This window comes from Triplophysa rosa, linkage group LG22, assembly GCF_024868665.1.
Source record: "Triplophysa rosa linkage group LG22, Trosa_1v2, whole genome shotgun sequence".
Classification (NCBI taxonomy): Eukaryota; Metazoa; Chordata; class Actinopteri; order Cypriniformes; family Nemacheilidae; genus Triplophysa; species Triplophysa rosa.
Genome location: NC_079911.1, coordinates 1,349,983 through 1,377,829, shown reverse-complemented (window position 1 = coordinate 1,377,829; position 27,847 = coordinate 1,349,983). Strand labels below are relative to the sequence as shown.

Below are 27,847 nucleotides of genomic sequence, written 5' to 3'. Positions count from 1 at the left end.
AGCAGCAGAAAGAGGGCGAGTGAAGATACAGTCAGCGCAGGTGAACAGCTACAATCTGCACCACGTGTCGCCAACATGGAGGAGGACGAGCATAAACAAGACTTTCTCTGTGAGACAAATATTACAAATCTTTTGTTTGTTGTATTATAGGGGTGTAACGATATACTAATTTGCCGATTCAATACTATCCCGATACTTGTGTGCCCATTCAATATATATTGCGATTATATAACTATTGAGAGTCGATATTACAATTTATTGTGATTTTTGTTTGCTTATTAAAGACTAGGAAAATAGTTGATCATACCATTGAAGAGACTGTATATTATGAGTCATATTAACAAAAACAATGCATCATATCTTTCTGAACTTTTATTTCAGGAGCATACACATACACGTACGGTGTATATTTTAAAGTACCTTGCTTGAGCCATGAAACTTTCAAGGACCAAAACCCTGAACTCAGTGTATGGCAGAGTTTGCATACCGTTTTAGTCATGTCTAGCGCTGCTTTTCCCGGTAAAGTCTAAAATCCAAAGTGTTTCCACACTTGGGATTTGAAACGTGAAGGTGCCAAATTAATTTTCGAGCTTTGATCCGCTGACTCGGCCATGATTTTTGCACCCTCGCGCTAGGGCTGTGATGGTGGCAGTTTTTTACCACCGCGGTGGTAATAGACAAATCTGCCGTGTTGGTGCGGTGGTTGAGAAATATATATTATTTATATAAATAATATTTATATTATTATATTTGCGTGTAGCAACCACATGACGAGTGGAAGAGAAATATAGACCTTATTTAAATACTTGAAATTGTTAAATACTTGAAATTTAAATATGATATCTGAAATAAATGAGGATGAAACATCCGTCAATGTTTAACGCGCAAATCCATCAGTGAAATGGCACACTACAGCATATAAAACATTTAAATAAACATCAGTAAATAATGAAAACTTAAATGATATAAGAAAGCTAAATACTAAATAAAAAAGCTCTTGTTGCAGTAACTTCAGTCAGTGGCGTATTAACCCTTACAGTCCTTAACAATTCCATTTGAAACAAACTGTTTAAACCTACATTGGCTTTCCTATTCAGATTGCCATAAAAACTTTACTTTTTCAGACTCGTTGATGTGAAACTTACTTGTTGACATTGTCCAGATTAAAATGTGTACAGCTGCACTAAATGCGCGTTCAGAAGATGTGCACAGGAGCGCAAATGAATAGATGTCTCTCCGCAACCGCGGCAAAACCTGCGCGCGCTCCGACACTAAGCAAGCGGGTCATAGCCAGTTTTGATTTTACATATCTGTTCATTTCACAACAAGATCCATTGCAAAACCTCGAACGCAACAACAGGAACGTATGCCAATAATTTCTGTTAATGTAAAATCTTTTAAATAAAACCATCCACAACTGAAAGGCTACAACTAGCAATCGTTATCGCAACTCTCATATTTATTACACCTATATTTGTCAGAGTGACGTGCACTACCGCCGGTGGCAGTTCGCCACCGTCATGGCACTTTACCACCGCGGTGGTGCGGTTGTCACGGCCACCGTCACAGCCCTGCCTCGCACCATCTTAAAATGGATATGACGTCATCCAATACAGATACAAACATATGCTTTACACCCTCTGTTGGAATAAAAGTGGTAACTCCACCACCTCTTAGGAAAAGTAAAATAAAAAAAATCAATTCTGAGATAAACCAATCGATTTTTAAATCGTTTTAAAAAGAATTGTGATAGTTAGGTGAATCAATTTTTCCCAACACCCCTATTGTATTATGCGTCACCATTGTCCTCACGGCAGAGCTGCTGTCCTTAAAGGTGTCATGAACTGGGCTTGTTTATTGTTTTATACTGTTGTATGAGGTCTACTTATGACGTTTGCATGGTATTTACATTCAAAAACATCAAAATCAATAAGTAATAGGCTATTTTTTTACCCGGGTTTTAAGGTCGGCTTGTCAAACGATCGGTTTGAATGGGCGTTCCGCCATGAAGACTTGGAAGTAAACGCCCACTGCTATGATTGGATAGCAGTTTACTTAGTAAACTTAGTTGGAGCCTTCTGTGAATTTGGTTAGAGACGTAATGTTAGGTTACACATTTGCCCTATTCGCACAGGATTAGTATTATCTGGGGACCTCGTGTGACTTATAATTCTGTCATGACAACTCATGGAGTGTATAGCATGGTAGTGTGCATGACATACAGGTGCTGGTCATATAATTAGAATATCATAAAAAGTTAATTTATTTCACTAATTCCATTCAAAAAGTGAAACTTGTATATTATATAATTAAATATTATATAAAGAAGTAAACATTTGAAATATATCAGTCTGTGTGTAATGAATGAATATAATATACAAGTTTCACTTTTTGAATGGAATTAGTGAAATAAATCAACTTTTTGATGATATTCTAATTATATGACCAGCACCTGTATATGTATTTGGTCTTGGCGGAATAGATCTGCTACGCTGCTGCTGCTGCGGCAGAGCAAGTAAGGAGAATTGCTACTGCCAGTATATCCACAACATGCTACTGTGTGCATATAAGGAATGCTGCTGCTGCACATATAACATATGAATAAACCACAGCTTACATGGTCCTTGTAGCGGATCTATACCTGTGGAACTAGGGAAGGAGGAGGGTTCTGAAACGCAATGCACTGCTGCAACAATCACTAGCCGAGATTTAAACGTAGAGCAGCAAGCTCATTGGCTGCTGATACTGAGGGAACCAATCCCTTCAACGTGTAGTAGTTATTATTTCGGATATGTTTAGACTTTAAGACTGCGCCGTCTAGAGTATGACAACTCTCAGAGTGTTTAGCATGGTAGTGTGCATGACGTATATGTATTTGGTCTTGGCGGAATAGATCTGGTACGCCACCGCTGCGGCGGAGCAAGTAAGGAGACTTGCTACTGCCAATATATCCACAACATGCTGCTGTGTGCATATAAGGAATGCTGCTGCTGCACATATAACATATGAATAAACCCCCATCAAAGCAGGAGACACAGAAATGATCAATTCAAGCCGTGGACAGGAACACCCCCAACAGATCTATCGCCAAGACATGTGTACTGCTGCTGCCCTGAAGGACTATGTGAACCGCATGTATTACTATCTATGTGTGCCTGGGCTTTAATGCCAACCGGCTTAACGCTAATGGCCTATGACTATGTGTGCCTTGGCTTACCTCGCCAACGGGCGTAACACTAGTGGCTTATAACTACAGTATGTGAGCCTTGGCTACCAAGCCAACTGGCTTAACACTGATGCCTATGACTATGTGAACCTTGGCATTCATGCCGACCGTCTTAATAGACGCGCACTAAGTGCAATTTATTTAACAATTTTACGTTGCAGTCCAAAGATGAGACCCCAGCATCCACCCGAACAAATTATCAAGATAAGGTCATTGATACTTATCTCAACCATTATTCAATGAAGCACATGCTTCTGCCATTGCACATACTTAGATACCATGGAATTGTACAGTACTGCCATGCACGAACCAATGGGCGGGTCTAGAGAAGTAGTCATTGATATTCTCCTGTGGAGGTGGTGTTCAACCTATCAATGATAGGTGCATTCCAGGACCTGCCGTTCGCTGGGCCTGGTGTCAATAACAGTTGTAATTTCAGTAACAAGGGCGTTTTCAGTTCTGACACTTACATGATGTTTGCTTGAATACGATTCCCTCTTATATAACAAAAGCATGGGTTAAAATTGATGTCTAAATTCATCGCCCCTTTAAGATATTTAGTATTCCAGATTATGAATAAAAGGATGAAACATCACCATCATGTTATCTACAGTACATGGCCAATCGGGCATGTTGTCATTTATGGCATTTTTTTCAGTATACACATCTGAAAGATCTTAAAGCTGAATAAATAGGCTTTCTATTGATGTATGGGTTGGTAGGATATGACCATATCTGGCGGAGATACAACCATTTAACACTCTGGAATCTCAGGGTGCCAAAAAAAATTAAATATTGAGAAAATCGCCATTAAAGTTGTTAATCAGAGGCGCTGCAGCAGGCCATACACTCACAAAAATAAAGTCTTTATGTATCTAGAGTAGGAAATTTACAAAATATCTTAATGGAACATAATCTTTACTTAATATGCTAATGTTTTTTTGGCATAAAAGAAAAGTCTATAATTTTGACCCATACAGTACATTGTATTTTTGGATTTAACTAATGTTCCCGTGCTACTTAAGACTGGTTTTGTGATCCAGGGTCACAATTAAATCTGTGCTAAAACTAAATATTTAAACTTAGGTTGCCAAAAGCAAAGCATGACCTCATTAATATAGAATGTGTGTTTACAGATATCTGTTTATAGTCTTTGGAACATGTTTCATTCAACCAGAATTTGGAATCTCAATTGTCTTTTCCTTTAGATGAAACTCAATTCTGCATCATGGTATTAATGCTAATGAATTCCTCCGTTACACGCACAAGCGCAGATCTAATAAACACCCATGCTTTGTTTAAAACCGCTCCCTCGTTCACTCCTTCACTATTCCCTCATATACAGTGAGGGAAATAAGTATTTGATCCCCTGCTGATTTTGTAAGTTTGCCTACTTACAAACAAATGAAGGGTCTATAATTTTTATGGTGGGTTTATTTTAACTGATAGACACAGAATATTAAAAAAAATCAGGGGAAAAAAATGTTATATAAAGGTTATAAATTGATTTGCATTTCAGTCAGTGAAATAAGTATTTGATCCCCTACCAACTAGCAAGAATTCTGGCTCCACAGATTGGTTATGTGCCTATATGGACCACAGATTAGTCCTGTCACTTTAAGAAAGTACTCCTAAATCAGCTTGTTATGTATATAAAAGATGCCTGCCAACAGAATCTGTATCTTCCAGTTCAACCTCTCCAACACCATGGTCCAGACCAAATAGGTTTTAAAGGATGTCAGCGACAAGATTGGAGACCTGCACAAACCTTGAATAGGCTACAGACAGAAGCTTGGTGAGAAGGAGACAACTGTTGGTGTGATTATTTGGAAATAGAAGATATACAAAATAACTATCAAATGCCCTTGTTCTGGAGCTCCCTGCAATATTTCCCCAATGGGGTAAAGATGATCATGAGAAATGTTAAAGATCAGCCCAGAACTACACGGAAGAAGCCTGTTAATGATTTCAAGACAGTTGGGAACACAGTTAGCAAGCAAAACATTGGTAACACATTGGTAACACGCTATGCCACAGTAGACTGAAATCCTGAAGCACCCGCAAGGTCCTCCTGCCCAAGAAGGCCCGCCTGGCTCGTCTTAAGTTTGACAATGAACATAAAAATGATTCAGAAAAGGCTTTGGCGAAAGTGCTGGCACTGCTGTGAGACCAAAATGGACTCCTGTGTTTGGAGGGAGAGAAATGCTGACTATGAGCCCAAGAACATCATGTCTACAGAGAAGCACAGTGTTGGAAACATTCTGCTTTAGGGCTTTTTCTCTGCTACAGGTATACAGGATGACTTCACCGCATTGAGGGGCTGAGGGACGGGCCCATGTACCGTAAAATCTTGGACGAGAACCTCCTCCCCTTAACTAGGTCACTGAAGATGGGTCATGGATGAGCCTTTAACATGACAAAGACGCAAAACATATTGCCAAGACAACCAAATAGTGGCTTAAGGAGAAGCACATTAAATGTCCTAGCCAGTCTCTAGACCCTAGTCCTATAGAACCTCTGTGAAGGAGGCTAAAACTCCAATTTGCTGAGCGACAGCCAAGAAACCTTAAAGATTGACAGAGGAGTGGACTAAATGTATCCGGACACATGTGCAAACCTGGTGACCAACTATCAGAAATGTCTGACCTCTGTGCTTGCCAACAAGGGTTTCTCCACAAAGTACAAAGTTATGTTTTGCTTGGGGATCAAATACTTATTTCACTGACTGAAATGCAAATCAATTTATAACCTTTATATAACATTTTTTCCCCTGATTTTTTTAAATATTCTGTGTCTATCAGTTAAAATAAACCCACCATAAAAATTATAGACCCTTCATTTGTTTGTAAGTAGGCAAACTTACAAAATCAGCAGGGGATCAAATACTTATTTCCCTCACTGTAGCGAATGACATTTGAGTTCACTATATGGGGAAGAAGTGAATGTAACACTATGACACAGTTTTGCGTTCCTTTCCCAGGAAACCAGAAACATTTTGTTATGCACTTTTATATTTCTCTGGCGAAAAATAAGCAATATCATTATAACTTTCACTTTCAAATCTTTTTCTTTGTTTTATATTCATACAGATTGTGAAGAGTGTCAGTCATTTTTCATCGGTGAATGTGACGTTCATGGTGCTCCATTGTTCATTCCTGACACCTTTGTGTCTGTGGGGGCTGCAGACCGGGCCAGACTTACCCTTCCTGCTGGACTGGAGGTTCGGACATCCAACATTCCCAATGCAGGACTCGGGGTGTTTAACCAGGGTGAGATTCTTCCAGTTGGAGCACATTTTGGCCCTTATGAGGCAGAAGCAAGCAAAAAGGAGGAAGCTATCAGCAGTGGATACTCATTTGTGGTGAGCCTGTTGTCTAAAAAAGCAGTGTTTTTCACAGAGAAATGTTTTTTCATACAGAAACTGTGAACATTTTTGAGATAGATGTAGAGTACTAACTCCAACAATGACTTTACGTGATACATCATTAAAATGTGGTTTAAAAGAAAGTTTACAATCAAAGTCATATACCAAGATATTTAATAGTATTAACTTATTTATGTATAAATCTTTACATGAAACGACACAGGAACAAGTTTTGGATTTAAGTTTCTGTCTAGAACCCCAAAACATAATATATTATTGATCCCTAATTTAAAAGCCAGTCTTGTAAAATATTGAAATCAGACAAAGTATTTAAAAAAAACTGAAATATACCTCGCTCAGATTACACAAATTCACTCTGATTTTGGCACAATTTGTGTGGTAGCGTGTCAGAGTGATTTGTAAAAGACGTGTTGGGGCTAGGGTCGTAAGATTCAATCTTTTCCTCCCATATACAGGCGGGGACAAAAACTCCTTGGTAAATAAGAGTAGATGTCCAAGATGTAGATGACATTGTTTCTAAAGTAGAACAGTATAGAAAGTCTTTATCTGAAATCGCGAGCTTTGGTCACTTATACAACACAAGTGCTGTGTTTAAAAGTTCACATAGCAGACACAGGCAACACAAACACAATCCCTGCACCTAGGGCTGTGCTGATAAACGATATCATATCGAATCGCGATAGAATGTATTTCAAAAACGATGATAAGCTATTGGCATTTTGACTCGATATGGATTAATCTTACAGTCTAACAGAACGCAGAAATAAACGCAACAACAGTCAGTCAGCGTGCAGCTTTTATCATGCGCGTCAAAGTACAAAGTCCATTTCATACTGCACTTGGCAAAGAAAACTCGACATGAGGAGGAAAACATTACTGGAAGCGGAAACAAAGGTGAAACTAACCTCGAGTTGTCATCACGCGGTTTATCAAGTGTCTTTTTTTTTTTTCGCAATCGCCGGTTAAACAAAACAAACTTGAGGCGCAATTGCAAGCGAGTTACTTCGAAACTCAAGCACAAACGTTTTTATATCCATCGTTAACATACCTGCTAACATGAGCTGGTGCATATGAAACAAACCAGCGCTGCCCTGTACAGATTAGAGATGTAATGAAGTGAGTTTGTGTGCACATTAAAATATTGAACCTTGTATGTAAGATGCTTGCATGATTAAAGAAATGTACTACAGTTTATGTGAGATGTCTTTAAGGTTCACTGAATGCATTGAATGAATCCCACTACTCGAGCAAGACATTATTGCAGCGTTATGTATGTGCGCAGGTGCTGAGCCAATAGCGTTCGAATGTACACAGTAACGGAGCCCTTTCATTGGTTGAATGTACTGAATGAACACTCCCTTTACTTAACGAGTCAATGGAGTCAAAATGAGACTGAATGAACTGGTACATGTTGTTTATGGCCTAATATCCTCTGTGTTGCAACAGTGCATTAATTTAATTGAATTTTAACTGGTTAAAGGTTAACTTTAGTTAACAAACTGTATTTAAAATAGATTCTTTTAAATACAGTTTTTTTATTAAATATATATCGAAATAAATATCGTTATCGATCAATATAGAAAAAAACTATCGAGTATACTTTTTTGCCATATCGCCCAGACCTACCTGCACCTCCTGATGATATATTAATTGAGAAAGAGAGAGAGAGAGGGTAAATCTTTTTTCACAATTACCTGTCAAGTATTTACAGAAGAGTTTTACAAGAGAAGTTTTAAGTAGTTTTTTGAACGTTGTGAGAGATGTGGTTGACCGGACGGAATTTGGAAGACTGTTCCACCAGCAAGAAGTTGCGAAGGAGAATGAGCGGGAAAGCGATTTACTGCCCTTTTGAGAAGGCAATACAAGATGCCGCTTGGGTCAAGGGTTCTTGATGGGGTGTAGTGTAGGAGGGTGTGAAAGAATGCCGGTGCAGAGCCAGCAAGCATTAGTGACTTGAATCTGATACGGGCTTCAACCTGTAGCCAGTGGAGAGAGATGAAAAGGGGTGTCACATGAGCCATTTTGGGCTGTTGGAAGCCGAGGCATGCAGGTGCATTCTGAACCAGCTGGAATGTTTTTTTTTGGCAGGAAGACCAGCAAGGAGAGTATTGCAGTAGTCCAGCCTCGAGATTACAAGGGCCTGGACAAGGAGTTGTGCCGCATGCTGAGTGAGATAGGGTCTAACCTTTCTAATGTTAAATAAGGCATATCGGCATGACTGCGTTGTCTTTGCAATGTGATCACTAAAGGACAGCTGGTCATCAAATATGACTCCGAGTAGGGATGCACCGAAACGAAAATTCTTGGCTGAAGCCAAAGCCGAACATGATGTGAAACACTTGACCGAAGGCCGAATAATACCGAACACCGAACATGTTTTTTTGCATTTCTTCTATTTATTAAGCTATTTTTTTCACTATTGCACAAACTGAATAGCCAAAATGTGCTTTTTATAATTTGTCTTGCTTTTCAATAAAATACAATACAACTTGATATAAAATTGAGCAAAACAGTAAATTCAAACAAAAAATTGAGCCCTCTCCCTTCATGAATAGCCTATATTAATTAGGCCTATAACTGACTGCTAAAAGAATGTAATGTAATTTACTCTGTACCCCTACAACAAAACACTTCATTAAAAAGTGTCATTCCACATTAGGCCTGTAAGCTAAAAATATGAATAAACGAAAACTGTTGGATTATTATAGGCTACATAGCAAAATGATTTGAGAAAAAAAAACATCCAATGCAAGCAATTCTGACTGATGCTGACTGACAACCATTTCAGTTCACGTCTCCTCCAAACTCCGCCCACAAAAGCTGACTGTCACTGTTCTCTCAGAAGGTGCACAGAACATACTTTGACAAGTTGTTTAGTACAGGGAACTGTGTGCACGCGACTACGGTATGATGTCAAAGGATGTTGCGAGCGGCGGGGCTACTGTCAGACAGCCCGCTTCCGTCTGAAGTAAAGTTACCGACCGGTAAAGCCGCTTTCATTTGGAAATGTACTTCGTGCGGCAATTCCCGTGCTGTGTCTTTCTCTGACACTTTAAAATGCTCCACACACATGCACGCACACACACACGCACACACACACACACACCACTGCCAAAATGTTTGCGGCAGTAATAAAGCGCACGCCTCTCTCTCTCTCTCTCTCTCTCTCTCTCTGTCTCTCTCTCTGCGCTGGTTGCTGCTTGATCGTATCACAAGTCATGTTCGGTAAAATTTATTTGGCCATTTCACACATTCGGCCGAACACCGAACTAGTTTTTTTAAATATTTTCGGCCGAACATTTTCGGTGGCCGAACATTCGGTGCATCCCTAACTCCGAGGTTCCTGGTTGTTTTGCAAGTAGTGATTATGGTGTTGCCAAGTTGGATGGTGAGATCGTCTTGCAGGTAGTTCTGTCTTGGCAGGGTTCAGCTGGAGGTGATGGTTTTTCATCCAAGCTGAGATGTGTTCTAGGCAGGCTGTAATGCGAGCTGCTACAGTGGTATCGTCTGGGTGAAATGAGATATACATCTGGGTGTCATCAGCATAACAGCGATAGAAGCCGTGTGCCTGTTTGATGAGTCCTAAGGATGTTGTGTAGATTGAGAAAAGAAGTGGTCACAGCTCTGATCCCTGAGGGACCCCAGTGATCATGTGGTTAGCAGTGGACAGCCAGCCGCTCCATGGCACCCTGAAAGGTCTGCCGGAGAGGTATGATTTGAACCAGAGGAGAGGAGTACCTGAGATTCCTAGTGATGATAGGGTTGCTAGCGGTATCTGGTCATTGACGGTGTCGAACGCTGCAGATTAGTCTAGCAGAATCAGAACAGAGGATTTAGATTCGGACTTTGACTAGTCGAAGTGCTTCTGTGACCAATAGCAGTTCTCACCCCTGAAACTTAACCCATCATCTGATGTCCCCATTTATATTGAAATATTGACATTAATATCATAAACGTGCGAATAATCTATTAATGGCCTAAATGAACGACTACTAGTCGACTTCAAAAATCTCTAGTCAGGGCAGCCCTAATTCACCCACATGTTGTTCTACACGTTTCAAGACCTCCCAGTGTCTTCGGAACACAAATTAAGATATTTTTAATTAAATCACGAGAGCTTTGATGCCTCCTCATTGACATCATAATAATTAAATTGAACCACTATGATCACATGGACCATTTTAACGATGACTTTAATACTTTCTGGACCTTGACAGTGAGAATTACTATGAAATGATGAGAATGCTTTGTTGTGCGCAAAAGAAACCAAAATAGTGACTTTAATCAACATTTCTGACCAAGTTATGAGAAATCAGACCAATAAATTATAATAAATCTAAATTCAGTTTTTTATTAATCTTGGTCAGGATTAAGGCGATATAATTTTCCATACACAAAATATAAAAGAATGATCACGGTTCGATTGGGACAATGTGAGTAGGCCCTAAGATAGTCTAAAATCATCACATGAACAGTCATATGACAGTCATATGATTACAACCTGTTATTTGCTAACTGTAAGAGTCTCATAGGGTAGATAAAATGGGTGAATATTCTGGAGCAACATGGCATTCTGGTCGATGGCCATCTTGGTTTGGAGAAAAAAAACCATCAAAGCCCACGTATACACAAAATTGAATTTTGAATGGCTGTCCACTGTAGTGACCTCAATGCATATAATGAACATAATTGTGAACTTGGAACTGACTGATATTTAATATCAGTCATATATTGGAGTCCCGAAGGGGGGGAGGATTGGAGTCCCGAGGAGGCGGATGGTCGACGACTGACCAAGGCGGAGCCGGAGGGACAAGGGAGCCTGGTGGAGCATCATGAGGCTCAGGTTCCGGGGCGATGACGGGCTCAGTCGCAGGCTCGGGTGCTGGCGCTTGTGCCAGCGGTGGGCTCAGGCTCTCCGTCTGCGGTGGGCTCTGGCTGACGCTCTGTGCAGCGGGGTGATGGCTGACTGGTCTCTGGGTTGGGAGTGGCGCTGGAGATGTCCTCAGCTGGGCACACGGAGAAGAAGAAGAGTCCATTTCTCTCCAGCACCACTCCACAAAGGCGGCGAAATCCTGTCTGGGACCGTATGCTGGCAGGCGTGCCTTTCACCGATTGCTCAAAATCCGGGAAGTTTGAGGCACGCCAAATCTAAGAATTCCCGAGTGTGAATCTCCAGCTAATGGTCTCCTTGCTCCAAGCAGAGGAGCTGGATGGCTGGGGAAGCCATTCTCTGGGAAGAGGGGAGACAAAAAGGTCAAAAGAAAGAAAAACGCAGCCAAATGCTTATTGTTTAGGTCCGGTTTTCTGAAAAGGAATGATGGGTGAATACAAGCACACGATGAAGAAGGTAATCCAAAGGGTATCTTTTAATAAATCCAAAGAGGAACAACACAAGCACACGAAAAACAATCAAAATCGGACATAGAACTGAAGAAAACATGAGGCTTAAATACAAAGGGGAACATAATCAGGCAGAACAGAAACGGGTGCAGGTTTAATTAACAAGTGTGGTAACTAATGACTAAACACAGGCAAAGGGAACATAGAACAAAACGTCTCCGGTTAGTGTCGTAACCTCGGTTCCCTGAGAAGCGGGAACGAGACATTGCGGAAGCTCCCGCATATGGGAACTCCTCCCTTCTCACCTCTCCTGAAGTCTTATTGGATAACGCCAGTGAAAACTGGCCAATTGTCGCGCTCGCAACCGAATGCAATTACTGGCGACCCGAGACAGTATAAATACAGTGCACAGCGACAATACCTCAGAATCTGCGAAAGAACGCCTGCAAGGCTGACGCGTGACGAACATGGTGGCTAGCTCAATGTCTCGTTCCCGCTTCTCAGGGAACTGAGGTTACTACAGTAACCGGAGACGTTCCCTATCGAGAGCGGCCTCTTGACATTGTGGAAGCTTCCTCATATGGGAACTGTATACAATCCCGCCTTGAGAGCAGTGAGACAGCCGTACACCGACCGCATACACTCACCAGTGTGAAGCACACAGATGAACCAATCGCGAAGTGCTTTGAAGGGCCCGCAGCTGATTGGCTGAGACAGACCAATGACCTGCAAGAAAGGTCTTCTACAAAATTTGCATATCTCAGCCAAAGAAATGAGCGGGCTGCACTGAGACAGGGCAGACACCACATCAGTAAGAGTCAGCGTGGAAACCCGGGCAGATATAATGCAAGTCCAGTAACACCAAGCACAGCGTTAACAGTAACACAGTAACAACCTCACAATATAGGATATCAGCAACTAGGTAACAGTGAGCTGTCCGTACTCACCGAGAGGACATGCGAGGCTAAGGAGGATACACCCAGCCTGTAGAATCTGGAGAAGGTGTTCTGTGAAGACCAGCCCAGCCGCACAACAGATGTCCTTAATAGAAACGCCTCTAGCCCAAGCCCACGAAGAGGCAACAGCCCTAGTTGAGTGAGCGCTGACACTGAAAGGGCAGGCTTGCCCTTGACTCTCATACGCCAGGTTGATAGCGTACACCACCCAGTGAGAGAGCCTCTGTTTAGAGACAGCCCGACCTTTAGTCCCCCCGCCGTAGCACACGAAGAGCTGATCTGAGCTTGATTTGCCAAAACAAGAGCGAGGAGAACGGCTTTAAGAGAGAGCTCCTTTATAGAAACAGCTTCCAAAGGCTCGAACGGGGGCAGAGAGACAGCCCTCAGCACCAGAGACAAATCCCACGGAGGTACTGAAGGAGATCGTGGGGGAAACAGCCTCCGAGCTCCTCTCAAAAATTTGACCACCAATGCATGCCTACCAATCGATTGCCCGTCAACTGGGGAATGAAACGAGGCGATAGCAGCCACATAAACCTTCAGCGTGGATGGGAGGCCACCATTATCCATCCTGTATTGTAGAAAGCGTAAAACATCAGACACGTGACATGACACCGGGTCTATACCATACTCAATGCACCTCTTCTTAAATACATCCCATTTCAGAGCATATAAGCTTCTAGTGGAAGGCGCCCGAGACTCCGCAATAGTGTCAAGCACCCTCTGAGGGAGGGGTTCTAAGACCCCTGAAGCGGCCAGGCATGGAGGCTCCACAAATCCGGGTTGGGGTGCCAAATCGAGCCGTTCGCCTGAGATAACAGGTCGCCCCTGAGGGGAATCCGCCATGGAGAGGACACCAGTAACTCTCTCAGGTCCGGGAACCACGGCTGATTCGGCCAAAACGGAGCAACGAGGATCACAGACGCTCTCTCCTCCCTGATTTTGCACAGCACAAGGGGCAGAATCTTCACCGGAAGAAAAGCGTAAAGCCGGGCGTCCGGCCAGCGCGTCGTCAGTGCGTCCATCTCCCTGGGGAGTGCGGCAGCGAGAAGAACAGCGGACAGTGTGTGTTCTCGCTCGTCGCGAACAAATCGACCTCCGTCTTCCCGAAGCGATCCCAGATAATCCGTACTGAGTCGGGGTGAAGTCTCCATTCCCCTTGGGAAAGACCTCCCCTCGAGAGCATGTCCGCTCCGCAGTTCAAATGACCGGGGATATGCGCTGCCCCGATGGAAAGCAGGTGCTGGTCTGCCCACAGCAGTAGCCTCTCAGCCAACTCGAAAAGGGCTCTGGAGTGGACCCCTCCTTGGCGATTGATGTACGAAACCACGGACGTGTTGTCTGTACGAATCAGTGCATGACGCTGCATCAGCTGTGGCCGAAAAGTCTGGAGAGCTAAGAACACCGCCATCAACTCCAGCCGATTTATGTTAACTGCTCAGACAGCGACCACAGACCCGACGCCGGCCTGCCTTCGCACACTGCACCCCAGCCCGAGGAAGACACATCCGTCTTTACCAACGTGCGCGTTGTCACAAGCCCCAGGGGAATGCCCTGGCTGAACATGCTCAAGTCGCGCCATGGTTTCAAAGCGCTGAGGCATCTGTGAGTTATCTGCACGCGTGCACGACCTGAGGACCATGCTCTCCGTGGAACTTGAGTCTTTAGCCACAGCTGCAGAGGACGCATGTGCAAAAGACCCAGGTGGCAGACTGGTGATGCTGACGCTATCAGTCCCAGAAGTCTCTGAAATACCCTCAGCGGAACGGACCGGTCCAGGCTGAAGGAGCGCAGTGCTGCGGAGATGGATTCCAAGCGCTCCTGAGAGAGGCGGGCGTGCATCTCCACTGAGTCGAAACATACCCCTAGATATGTTATGGACCGACTCGGCAGAAGCTTGCTCTTCGGCACGTTCACCCGCAGCCCAAGGGATGACAAGTGACGAAGCAGCGTCTGCGTATGACTGACAAGCACATCTCGTGAATGGGCTAGAAGCAGCCAGTTGTCCAGATAGTTCAGAATGCGCATACCATTCGCTCTAAGAGGGGAAAGTTCTGCATCCACGATTTTCAAGAACGTGCGTGGAGCCAATACCAGTCCGAATGGCAGCACAGCAAACTGGTACGCCGCTCCGTCGAACGCGAACCGCTGGAAGCGCCGGTGGCTCTGGGCTATCTGAACGTGAAAATATGCATCCTTAAGATCCACGGACGCAAACCAGTCCCCGGGACGAACTTGCGCCAGGATCTGTTTTAGCGTAATCATTCTGAACGCCCTCTTGTGAAGCGCTCGGTTGATTGGTCTCAAATCCAAAATAAGACGAAGTCCGCCATCTCTCTTGGGCACCACAAAATACCACCTGTAGAAACAGCACTCCACCTCGCTTGGATGAACCCGCTCTATTGCTCTTTTTATCCGAGCAGGCTGTAAATCTCCTGTCTCAGCACCGGAGTGTTACATGGCAATGTGAGTGACGGGACAACGCCGCTGAAGCGGAGGGAGGGGGGGGTGGGGGAGGGCCTGTGTGAACTGAAGCGAATACCCTGCGTTCTATCACATTTACCAGCCACAGAGAGATACCCGGAATGGCTTTCCACGCACTCAGAAACATGCATAGCGGCCGAATTACCTCAGGCGATACAGCTTGCTGATATTCCGGAGATGCGCTCTGCCTTCGCGAGGCTAATTGCACTGGCGGGGGAATGTGAAGCGCGTGAGGCTCCGGCCGCCGCTCGCCCACAGGAGCTACCGTGGGGTGAGGTGGATGCCGGTTATAGCATATTCTAATTGTGGCTTCGCGCTGCACCGTGTCAGGGCAGGGGACACAGTGTGGTGTGAGTGAAGGGGAGAGGCCTCTTTTTGTGAGGAGGTAAGTGCTTTTAATATATTTACACACACAACATTTTGAGCATTGCAACAATCGCCCACAACAGCGGGGGAAACAAGATGCAAACGGCGCCGCTTGAGCACCGGTCCGCTCACGAACTATCCCCTCCTCTCTGCAGACCCGTCAGGAAGGTGGCTTGGCAGCCGAAGACGATCCGCCATCGCCTCGATGACCTCTCATCTGCCCGTACTTCTTCCTGCTTAGGCCGGACGCCCGGCCAAGGGTCTCGGGGAGCCGAAGGCGCGGCAGTGGGCTGCTTAGCCGGCCTGTGGGAAGAGCACGAAGCAGACGAGGATCTCGCTCTCGGCGCCGGCTGCTATGAACGGTGAGGAAGCACGTGGCTCATGGCTTTTTTGCGCTTCTGCGCCTCTGCGAAGCATTCCGACACCGACTCCACGACATCCCCGAAGAGACCAGAGGGAGTACTGGGAGCGTTGAGCAGCGACTTCCGGTCAGCGTCCTTGAGGTCCGCCAGCGTCAGCCACAAATGGCGGTGAAGAACGACCATGAAGCCCATCGACCTGCCGATAGCCTGTGCGGTGCGCTTCGTCGCCATCAGCGCAAAGTCCGTCGCCGCCCTCAGGTCCTTCACAGCGTCAGCATCCAAGGTGCCCCCATCCAGCGCCTGCAGGATCTTCGCATGAAAGATTTGTATAACCGCCATCTAGTGCAGCGCGGAGGCTGCTTCCCCGGGGGAGGTGTACGCCTTGTCGGCGAGGTGGGCAGTAAACCTGCACGGCTTCGATGGCAGACCTTGTCCCGCGCTCAGCGAAGAGGAGGAGGGGCACAGATGTACAGCGAGGGTCTCCTCCATGGGCGGCTTGCGGGTATAACTGTGGGCCTCCGCCCCGTCCACTTGGGCGAACATAGCCTGTGTGGCGGCGTGGACTCGCGCCAATTGAGGGGCCATCCACGACTTAACCACGTGCTCGTGCACATCAGGGAAAAAAGGAGTACTCCTCTTCGGTGCAGCCTGGCGGCGGCCCGCTTGGAAATACCTGGAATCGAGCTTACTTTTAGCTGGCTCCACCAGGGCGCTCCAGCTAAGGTCGAGCACCTTAACGGCCTTTTCCAGCACCCTCACATACTCCTCCTGGAGGTCTGGGGTGCTCTCCGAGTCAGTGCGGTCCCACTCCGACTCCACCCATTCCTTCACTGAGGCGGACATAGAGTCGTCGTCTTCCTCGTCGAGGCCGAAGGAAATGGCATCCGCAACAGCAGGAGGGGGACGAAGGCTCTCCTCAGTGAAAATGACTGTGAAACTGTATTTGTGCAATTGCGTACTGTGCACCGTATTTATACTCTCTCGGGTCGCCAGTAATTACATTCGGTTGCGGGCGCGACAATTGGCCAGTTTTCACTGGCGTTATCCATTAAGACTTCAGGAGAGGTGAGAAGGGAGGAGTTCCCATATGCGGAAGCTTCCGCAATGTCGAGAGACCGCTCTCGATAGGGAACCAGAATAAAACATAACAGAATATGACTGTGACAGACATAAATGTAAGTTCATATTGTTTATTATTCATTTCACAGATATACAAGAGAAAGCACTTGATTGAATATATAGATGCCAGAAGAGAAACACACTCGAACTGGATGAGGTGAGATGCTGCTAGTATAATTATTATGCAGCATGCAGCCTTTTAAAGGGATTTTTCCAAAAAGGTAAAATCTTAATCACTTGCTCACCTTCATGTTGTGCTCAGCTTATGTGACATTCTTCAGTTTGTACACAAAAGATGTTTGCTAGGGTTGTAGTCATGAGTCACAATTCACGTTCACTTTATGAAAAACAGATTCATGGTGAATGTAAGCATCTGTTTGTCTGTCATTGTCTGCTGAAGAAATAAAGTCATAGAGGTTTGAAACAACACAAGGGTGAGAAGATGATGAGTAAATGATACCAGAATACAGCCAACAGTTTGGATGGGAGGGTATAAAATAAGAGGACATTGTGAAAGTTGGTTTAGAGGTGAATCGGAGCATTGCATTTAGATGAATGATTATAAACTCAAATCTTGAGATTGTGGATTTGATTTGATAGTTTTATGTCCATTTGAAAAGGGTTGTTAAGCAATATTGACACTGAGATGGTGCTTGTTTTTAATACCGGTTTCTGTTTTGGTTTTTGTTGGTTTCTTTCTCAGATATGTAAATTGTGCTCTCAGTGAAGAGGAACAAAATCTGGTGGCATTTCAGTATGAAGGAGCGATTCTGTACCGATGTTGCCGGACAATCAAAACTGGTGAAGAATTGCTAGTCTGGTATGGAGAGGAGTATGCCAGAGGTTTTGACATCACTTTTGACCATCTGTGGAACACTAAATGCTCTGACAGAGGTATGAAAAACTATTTTTTTGGTGAAATATTGTTTTAGTTTAAATAAAACAGTAGAGGTTAGAAAGAATATCTCTGGTAATCTTTAGATATCTTGCAGTTCATTCAGGCAGTCTCAATGAAATTATAGTATTTCCATTATATTCTTATACAGTATTCACTCTCTCAGCTTCTACTCTATGCAGTGAGTGGTGGGGATAAACACATTGTTCACGTTACAGCGACAGACTCATGAATGAAAGACTACACAACAGAGTTTCCAGAACCTGTCACTGTTATCAACTGCTTAGATATATAAACATGAGCAGAATGGGGTATTTGCACACGGGACGATGACGTACTTCCGTTACAATCACTGCCATCTAGGTCACTTCCGCTCTCATAGCTCTAAGGGGATTTTTCACAAAGTGATAAAAATGTGTTTAGTAAGAAAACTTTCAAATTTTGGAGAAACGACAGCACTACTGGGGAGAATTGTTAAGTGCCTCTGTGTTCAAGCCTCTAGTAAGTGCAAAAGTTCACTTTGCTTTTCTTCATATTTGTTGATGTTCCTTGAAACGGATAGCCTAAAGTGCTTCTCCTTTTTGGTTGTCGACGTATGGCAAAGTGTAGTTCTGGGCGGAATGACGGAATATTCTGTTACCGCGGAATAAAATGTCAACCGTAAGATCTTTTTCTATTCCGTGTATTCCACGGAATGTAAATAAGTAGGCGTCGTTAACTCGGCGCTCTGCAAGTTGGGCGTCATGATTAAAAAAACATGTGAATTAATTCACCCATAACAAATTAACAAATCAAACATTCTTTTGACCTTCTTTCAGTCTGTAGTTTCGTGATCTGCTCCAGTCCGGCGCTTTCTCTCTCAACCACAGAGCTCGTGCAGGTGTGCAGTGATCTGTATATAATAAAGCTCATTCTCAGGTATTTCAGAAGTCGGGTCACTTTGTAAAGCTGTTAATGGTTTTAATAAAGTTTAACTTTAGGCGCGCCAAGGCGAAACTTGAGTTGTAACGTGCGATGATGCTCACCACGTGAGCACTGCTACTGGGAGACACGTGTGGAGTCACCAGAGACTCGCAGTGCAAAGACAAGGGTGAGAATAAACAAACCTATGAAGACATTGAGTCGCAACACACTGAAAGTGCTCATCTAATAGAGAGTGAAGAGCAATAAAGACCTACAGTACAGACGACATGAACAGTAGTTTATAACACCAACATCGTATACGGTACTCTGTGTTTGTGCATATATTCATACTTCATTGTTATACATGCTGTCTATCTTCCTACTGTATACATATGATATAGCTATAAGATAAATTAATAATAAATCTCAGAACTTAATCTTTATTACAACTTTATAACTTTCCTACATTTTAACTATATGGTGAGCATTTAAACTGGTGAACTGTAATGCATAACTAAAATAAATCAATCTAAGAAAAATTAGGTGTAAGATATAGAATTAAAATAGGAAATTGTTACCGTGAAATAAAACGATTAATTCCGTGAAATAGATTTTTGGTCATTCCGCCCACCCCTAGCGAAGTGTTTGAATAATTAGACTCACGTTGTGGATCGTAATCCTATGTGCATCCTGAAGCGAAATGCTATTGTTCCCTATGGATGTTACAACAGCCTGGCTGAGATTTTAGCAAATATACATCAGTGTCCCATGTGCATATTGTTAAGGAGGACACTGGAGTCAAATGCAGGGTCAGCAGATTTAATCAAAAACTCCCACACTCACAAATAAAGACAGCAGAAAACAGTTCATGACAGGGAATCAAACAAAAGGCTCGAGCGCTCGGCCAAACGACCGTTAAACAAAAACCCCCAAAAAAGTCCGCAGCAAGCGGAAGGCGAGTGAGGTGACAGGAGTCCAAAAAACCCAACCGGGCTGGAGAGTTGACCGGAAATACCGGCTGTAGCGAGTCAGATGCGGGAAGGCCAGAGGCCAGAGTTCATAACCCCACGGGGGTGATCCTCACTGAATAGTAGCGGGTGATAACAAGAGTCCGTTAGGGAGTGACCGTGCAGAAATCCCCGTGCGCAGCTCGCACAGTCGAGTTGAAGGTCTCCCTTGGTAGAATCCTCGAGAGGCACCCCAGAGGAGAACTAGATGACTCGCCTTAAACAATCTCCGTGAGGAAAGCCACAGCTCTGCGTCGAATGAGACGATTGTCAGAACACCGACAGGACGAACAGGACAAGGTGAGTACAGCACTGGAGCCTGGACAAGACAAGAAATTACAATCTGGAACCAACAAGACAAGACTAGAAGTGTAAGACAAGAAGTCAGAGATCGCCACGAAATAACTCTAACGGACTGACAAAGAACAACGAAAAACACAGGGAATAAAAGGAGAAGCAATCAGAAAGGAAAAATGAGAAACCAGTTGGGGAGAGGGAAAGCTAAGGGGAACCAGGTGAATCGGGGAAATCAATAATGAGACTTAGATAGGATAACAAGGGGGCGGAGCCAAACACACGTGGATACCAAGCACATGGCAACTGTCAAGTGCTCGACAAAACAAAAACAGAAGACAAGACAGACAAAAACCCAGAGGTGCTAGACCCGAGCCCTGACACATATACCCCATTTGCCTGTTAATAAGCACATCGTTACCCAGTAATTTGCTTTTATTTATTTTCATTTGACAGTTCATATTTAAGTTATATGTAAATACACTGCCCGTCCAAAAAAAGTCACACACTCTATTTCGTTGGACCGCCTTTAGCTTTGATTACGGCACGCATTCGTTGTGGCATCGTTTCAATAAGCTTCTGCAATGTCCAGAATGTCCAGTTTTTCCTGTCCAGAGTTGCAGTATTTTTTCGCCAAGATCGTATATTGATGATGGAAGATTCGGACCGCTGCGCAAACTCTTCTGCAGCCCAGACCAAAGGTTTTCAATGGGGTTAATGGTCTGGACTCTGTGGTGGCCAATCTATGTGTGAAAACTATGTCTTTCGCTCCCTGAACCACTCTTTCACAATTTGAGCCTGGTGAATCCTGGCATTGTCAGCTTGGAATATGCCTGTGCCATCAGGGAAGAAAGAACCCATTGATGGAATAACCTGGTCATTCAGTATATCATCATTTCATTCTGCTGTATATAGCACATACCTTGTACTACAATAGTCTATTCTTACTTTTTACTTGTACATATTTACATACACACATAGCTTTACTCTCTATATCTTTATCTTATGTTTATTGTATTGTATTTCTTATTTTTTTATACCCATAGGCCCTTATTTAAATCATCTCTTTATTGTATTCTATTGTGTTATGGTCTCTGTGTACTGTTGTTGCTGATTCTGTGTACTGGATGCTCCTGTCACCAAAACAAATTCCTTGTATGTGCTGACCTCATTCTTTGGGCACATAACGTTTCTGAACCTAGACATCCAATCCAATGGGAGAGCCTTACCTATTTGGTTAATTAAATCCAGTTGGTGACTTTTTTTGGACAAGCAGTGTATAACATATTTACATATAATATAAGCTGGCTGGGCTTAATCTTTCTCTTACTTAAGAAAAGTAACCTGCCTTGTGTTCTTATTGCTTGTCGTTGTTTTGCATTTACCAATAAATGTATAAATATAAAGTAATTAATTAAACATCAGAGTTTAAACTAATAACCCAAAAGAGCTTATTTAGGCCTATTTGGCACTAAATAGGCATATAGAAGGAAAGTGGTAATAAGAGCAAACCATGCTATTGAGCCACCTAAAAACACCACAAGGGAAATTCCTTCAGCGTGACAGCCGTTAATGATTAATGAAATGCACATAACATTCCATTATAATACATTACACGTCACGTGTCTTTACGGGATGGGAATACATTACGTGTGTATTTTCGGGGATCTCTGTATGAAAACGGCTATTAAATAATTTGGTGGCGAATGACGTCAACTCAGTTTGACACCAGAGCACCATTTTACTTGGTTTTCTGGTCAGTCTATCTAGCTTGGATTATTTCGCCATGTATAGTAGACATCGTATACAGGTCACTTTTGAAAGATGTAAGCAGGTCTTCAAAAAACAGATAGTCCCAAAAACGGAATTGGGCATTAAGACCTGAAGTGTAAATGCGGCCATAGATGCTGGAAGGTGTTTAGAAATGAATTGACATTACATTTACATTTTTTCAATAATAATTAACGAAAATAAAATACACTAATATTAGAGCGAAGTGATAAGAGCACTGATACAAACAAGCTGCCGGCAGCGATGCAGGAAACAGGAAGCAATGCAGGATGCAATGCACTTATACCAAGATACTAGTTTTTACAAAGCTGGAAAAACACCTATTGAAAGCGAGAGAGTGTTCGATTTTTTTTGTAGAGAAGTCAACATGTACCAGTCAAGTATTCATGAAAAATATATGTTTTAAGTTGTTTCTTGAATGATGAGAGAGATATGGTTGACCGTACTGCATTTGAAAGATCATTCCACCAGCAAGGAGTAGTGAAGGAAAATTAGCGGGAAAGTGATTTAGTACCCTTTTAAAAGTGTATTACCAGGCACCGTTCATTCACTGAGGGCAAGAGCAGGATGGGGTGTAAGAGTGTAGGAGGGTATAAAAGCATGATTGTGCAGAGCCAGTAATCGTCCTGTAGGCAAGCATCAGTGACTTAAACCTGATCTGGGCTTCAATCGGTAGCCAGGGCAGAGATGAGATGAAGAGGGGCATCACGTGAGCTCTTTTAGGCTCCTGGAACATGAGTTCACTGCTGTGTTCTGAACCAGCTTGAGTATTTTAATTGCCTTTGCAGGAAGACTAGCAAGGAGAGCTTTGCAGTAGCTTTTGCAGCCCAGAGATTACAAGGACCTGGACAAGTAGTTGCTCTGCATGCTCCTTAAGGTAGGGCCAGATGTCCTGATGTTGTACAGTGCAAATGCATGACTGTGTTGTTTTTGCAATGTGATCACTGAAGGACAGCTAATCACTGAAGATTTCTCGGAGGTTCCTGGCTGTTTTGGAATGAGTGATTGTTGTATTGCCCAGTCGGATGGTGAGATAATGTCGTACCATGGGGCAGGCCGGGAATACAAGCAGATCTGTTTTGGCAAGGTTCTGCTGGAGGTGGTGATTTTTTCATCCAAGCTGAGATATCTTCCAGATGGCTGTAATGTGTGCTGATATAGAGGGATCATCTGAGTGAGAAGTAGATCTGGGGCTCAATGTAGCAGTGGTAGGAGAACCCATGTGCCTGTATGATAGGTCCTAAGGATGTTGTGTAGATTGGGAAAAGGAGTGGTCCAAGCACTGATCCTGAAGGGACCACCTGACCACGTGGTGAGCTGTGGACAACGTGCCTCTCCATGACACCCTGAAAGATTTATTGGCGAGGTAGGATTTAAACCAGATATGATGGGTACCTGTGATCCTTAGCGATGATCGGCAGGATCTGATTAATGGTATCGAAGGCCGCAGATAAGTCTGGCAGAATTAAGACCGATGATTTGCATTCTGCCTTAGCCAGCCGCAGTGCTTCCGTGACCAACAGCAGTGCTGTGTTGGTGGAATGGTTGCTTTTAAAGCCTGACTGGTTGGCATCCAGAAGACTGGGCTGAGTCAGAAGGTAAACACCTGGTGGAAAATGGCCCTTTCAAGTGTTTTTGTAATGAACGGGAGAAGTGAGACTGGCCTGTAACTCAAACAAGAAAGTTGAAAGTCTTAAATAGTTGCTGTGTGTTAGGCACCTTACTTACTTTTGTGGTGTAGAAAGAGGTTTTTGCTCTGGTAACACTGGCAAAGAAGGTGGCGATTAATGACTGGTATTCCAAGAGGTCAGTGGGATTCTTGGTCTTGCGCCATTTTCCTTTTGCTGCTTTTGTTGTTTGTTGTTCATGGAGGATATCAGACAGCCAAGAGCAGGAGGGGGTAGCGCGAGCTGGTCTGGAGGATAGAGGACAGAGGTTATCAAGGCAGGATGTAAGTGTTGTGCAGAGGGTGTCAGCGGCTTTGTCTGCATCTTAAGATAAGGAGTGGGATGTAAGTGAAGATGCCACCATTGGAGAAGTTATGCCTGTAATAGACTGGTGGTGGTGTGGGGGTAGAGCATGTAGTGAGGTGCATGTTGTAATGAAAAAGTGGTCAGATGTGTGAAGAGGTACAACGTTGCTGTTGTGTGTAGTGCAGTTACAGGTGTAAATAAGATCAAGCTGGTTTCCTGATCTGTGAGTACCGGCTATGATGAGTCGAGTGAGAACAAACGAGGTGGTGAGTGTGTGGAAGTCTGCAGCATAGGGCTTGGCCAGATGAATGATGAAGTCCCCGAAAACTGTGAGCGGGCTGTAATCTTCAGGAAATAAAGGGAGCAGCACATCTCGTTCTTATACAAAGTTGTGAAGAGGACGTGGGTGGTATATATTGGAATATATTGGAAACGCATATTGTTAGTAAACAACAAAAGTTAAAACGGAAGGATTATATGCTTTGTCAGTGTCCCTGCTCGGTGGAGATGCGCAGGTATAGTCTTTACACTAATTGGTTCTTCTCACAAGGGCTAACCCCACTCGATGATCCGGTGGAGGCACCGTTTAAATTATGTGCTTTGATTAGCGTTAATAGAATACACCTGAACACGCCTTCACAATCGACCAACACTACCCTCGTATCGAAACAATGATCTACTAGCACCACGCTTTTAAGTGCAAAAACTATAATGAGCAATAGCAACGAGCAGCAAATACCATCTTAGTCATGATAGTTCACACAGTCCCTGTTGAAAAAACCAGCATATGCTGGTTCGGTAGGTTTTAATGCGTGGTAGCTGGATTGAGCTGGTCATGTACTGGTTTAAGCTGGTCATGTGCTGGTCCTAAACTACTAGCTCCTGGTCAGGACCAGCTCAAGACCAGCTTAAACCAGCTCATGATCAGCTAAGGACCAGCTCAAACCAGCAACCATGCTTCAAAACCTACCTAACCGGCATATGCTGTTTTTTTCAACATGGGATCCCAACCAAAGAAAACGTTAACACTTTAGCAGTCACTCAATGAGCAGATTAAATAAACAAAACAAGTTAAATTACTCTTAACTGACAATGGATAACAGTGTAGGCTACAAAAAACAAGGTAAACAAGGTATTGAGCAGACTTACGTACAACTGCAGACTTCTGCTGACTAATCTCTTTTCCTAATTTAACAGAGTGGGCAGTTTAAATGCACTTACGGGCGCTGAAAACAAATAAATAAGAACTGACAACAGAAAATGGTTAATTGAGAACGTTGTGTATATTGGGCAATAAGCGGTATTAAAATACAGAATGTTTAAAGAAGGGATCTTCAGCCCTGCTCCTGGAGAGCCACCGTCCTGCAGACTGCAGCTCAAACCCAGTTTCTACACACCTGTTTGTAATTATCAAGCAACCCTGAACACCTTGATTAGCTGCTTAAGCTGTGTTGATTGGGGTTGGAGCTGAAATCTTCGGGATGGAATCTCTCCAGGAACAGGGTTGGAGACCCCTGGTTTAGAGAGTAGAAGAGAAACAGGTCTGAAATGTATTCACACTTTATTATGTAATGTTTTGTCATGTAATGTTGAATGAGGGTTTAATTCTTTTCTTTGTTGTCTTTTTTAGAGACCGGTTCATGTCCAGTGTTTTCCTGCTCTGTGTGTTCATTGTCATACACGGCACAAACTTATCTCCACAAACATATGAGAAGATGCCATCATGAGGAGTGTGACAAACTGCTGAAATGTGGAGAGATTAAGAATGAGGACATGGTACCTAAGACGACCTTGAAAACAGAACATGTATCATCTGATAATCTCTGCTCTGCCACTCCAAACGAACTAAAACACAGAGAAGAAGGCAAGGAGAAAACTCACCATTGTGCAGATTGTGGGAAGAGTTTCTCTTTATTAAGTCATTTTATTGCACACAAGCGCACACACACAGGAGAGAAGCCGTATCACTGCACACAGTGTGGGAAGAGTTTCTCTCGGTTAAGTGATCTCAGAGTACATCACCACATACATGCAGTAGAAAACCCATGTCACTGCTTACAGTGTGGGAAGAATTTTTCCACATTAAATAGGCTCCAAATACATCAGCGCACACACACAGGAGAGAAGCCGTATCAATGCACACAGTGTGGGAAGAGTTTCTCTCGGTTTGGTGATCTCAGTGTACATCAGCGCACACACACAGGAGAGAAGCCGTATCACTGCACACAGTGTGGGAAGAGTTTCTCTCAGTTAGCTGATCTCCGTGTACATCAGCGTATACACACAGGAGAGAAGCCGTATCACTGCACACAGTGTGGCAATAGTTTCTCTCGGTCAAGACTTCTTAGTGAACACAAGCGCATACACACAGGAGAAAAGCCTTATCACTGCACACAGTGTGGGAAGAGTTTCTCTCGGTTAGGTGATCTCAGTGTACATCAGCATATACACACAGGAGAGAAGCCGTATCACTGCACACAGTGTGGCAAGAGTTTCTCTCGGTTAGGTGATCTCCGTGTACATCAGCGTATACACACAGGAGAGAAGCCGTATCACTGCACACAGTGTGGCAAGAGTTTCTCTCGGTCAAGTCTTCTTAGTCAACACCATCGTATACACACAGGAGAAAAGCCTTATCACTGCACACAGTGTTGGAAGAGTTTCTCTCGGTTAGGTGATCTCAGTAAACATCAGCGTATACACACAGGAGAGAAGCTGTATAATTGCACACAGTGTGGGAAGAGTTTCTCTCGCTTAGGTGATCTCAGTGTACATCAGCGTATACACACAGGAGAGAAGCCGTATCATTGTTCACAGTGTGGCAAGAGTTTCTCTCGGTCAAGTCTTCTTAGTGAACACCAGCGCATACACACAGGAGAAAAGCCTCATCACTGCACACAATGTGGGAAGAGTTTCTCTCGGTTAGGTGATCTCAGTGTACATCAGCGCATACACACAGGAGAGAAGTCGTATCACTGCTTACAGTGTGGCAAGAGTTTTTCTCATTCAAGTCATCTTAGTAGACACCAGCGCATACACATAAGAGAGAAGCCGTATCTCTGCACACAGTGTGGTAAAAGTTTCTCTCATTTGGTTAATCTTAGTAAACACCAACAAACACACACAGGAGATAAGCTGTATCCTTGCTCACAGTGTGGGAAGAGTTTCTCTCGGTCAAGTAATTTTAAAAGACATCTGCGCTCACACACAGGAGAGAAGCCGTATCACTGCTCACAGTGTGGGAAGAGTTTCTCTCAGTCAAGTCACCTTAGTGTACACCAGCAAACACACACAGAGGTGAAGCCATATCACTGCACACAGTGTGGAAAGAATTTCTCTCGGTCAAGTCACCTTAGTAGACACCAGAAAACACACACAGGAGTGAACCTCTATTACTGTGTACCATGTGGAAAGAGTTTTAATAGGTTTATTGGTCTTCAAAGACATCAGCAGAAACACAAATAAGTCATATCACTGCTTAAAGAAGAAACTGATGTCACTATATGCAGGTCACTTATCAGAACATAAATAGAATTGTGAGTTCCATTTCTGACACTTACTCAACGTTGTGTAGATGACTTTATTGTCCCCTTAGGGAAATTCTTTTTCACAGCATCATTCTATTCCACATACACAGCCACAAACAAGACACATTTAACACATTGACTTGACATTTTTAGTCCACACTCTGGGCTGTCGAGCGAGGCCTTTTGTTCAGTACTTTGTTCAGTTCAGTAAAATACTGT

The 27,847-nt window shown here is 43.7% G+C and overlaps 1 protein-coding gene across 1 annotated transcript; it reads left to right on the top strand.

The window, feature by feature from the left end:
• Nucleotides 1-27,847, top strand: LOC130545906 (zinc finger protein 345-like). The gene is made up of 5 exons (XM_057320830.1): nucleotides 1-109; nucleotides 6,316-6,587; nucleotides 17,328-17,395; nucleotides 17,942-18,132; nucleotides 25,732-27,847. Exons 1-5 carry the CDS (start codon nucleotides 76-78, stop codon nucleotides 27,564-27,566), a joined length of 2,400 nt encoding a protein of 799 aa, XP_057176813.1. The 5' UTR covers nucleotides 1-75; the 3' UTR covers nucleotides 27,567-27,847.

Excerpts from the sequence above, each read along its gene's own strand:
- LOC130545906 (XM_057320830.1), top strand. The coding sequence starts at position 76 with ATGGAGGAGGACGAGCATAAACAAGACTTTCTCT. Across the intron at positions 6,588-17,327 it reads GCAGTGGATACTCATTTGTG|ATATACAAGAGAAAGCACTT; the intron begins GTGAGCCTGTTG and ends TTCATTTCACAG. Across the intron at positions 18,133-25,731 it reads CACTAAATGCTCTGACAGAG|AGACCGGTTCATGTCCAGTG; the intron begins GTATGAAAAACT and ends TGTCTTTTTTAG.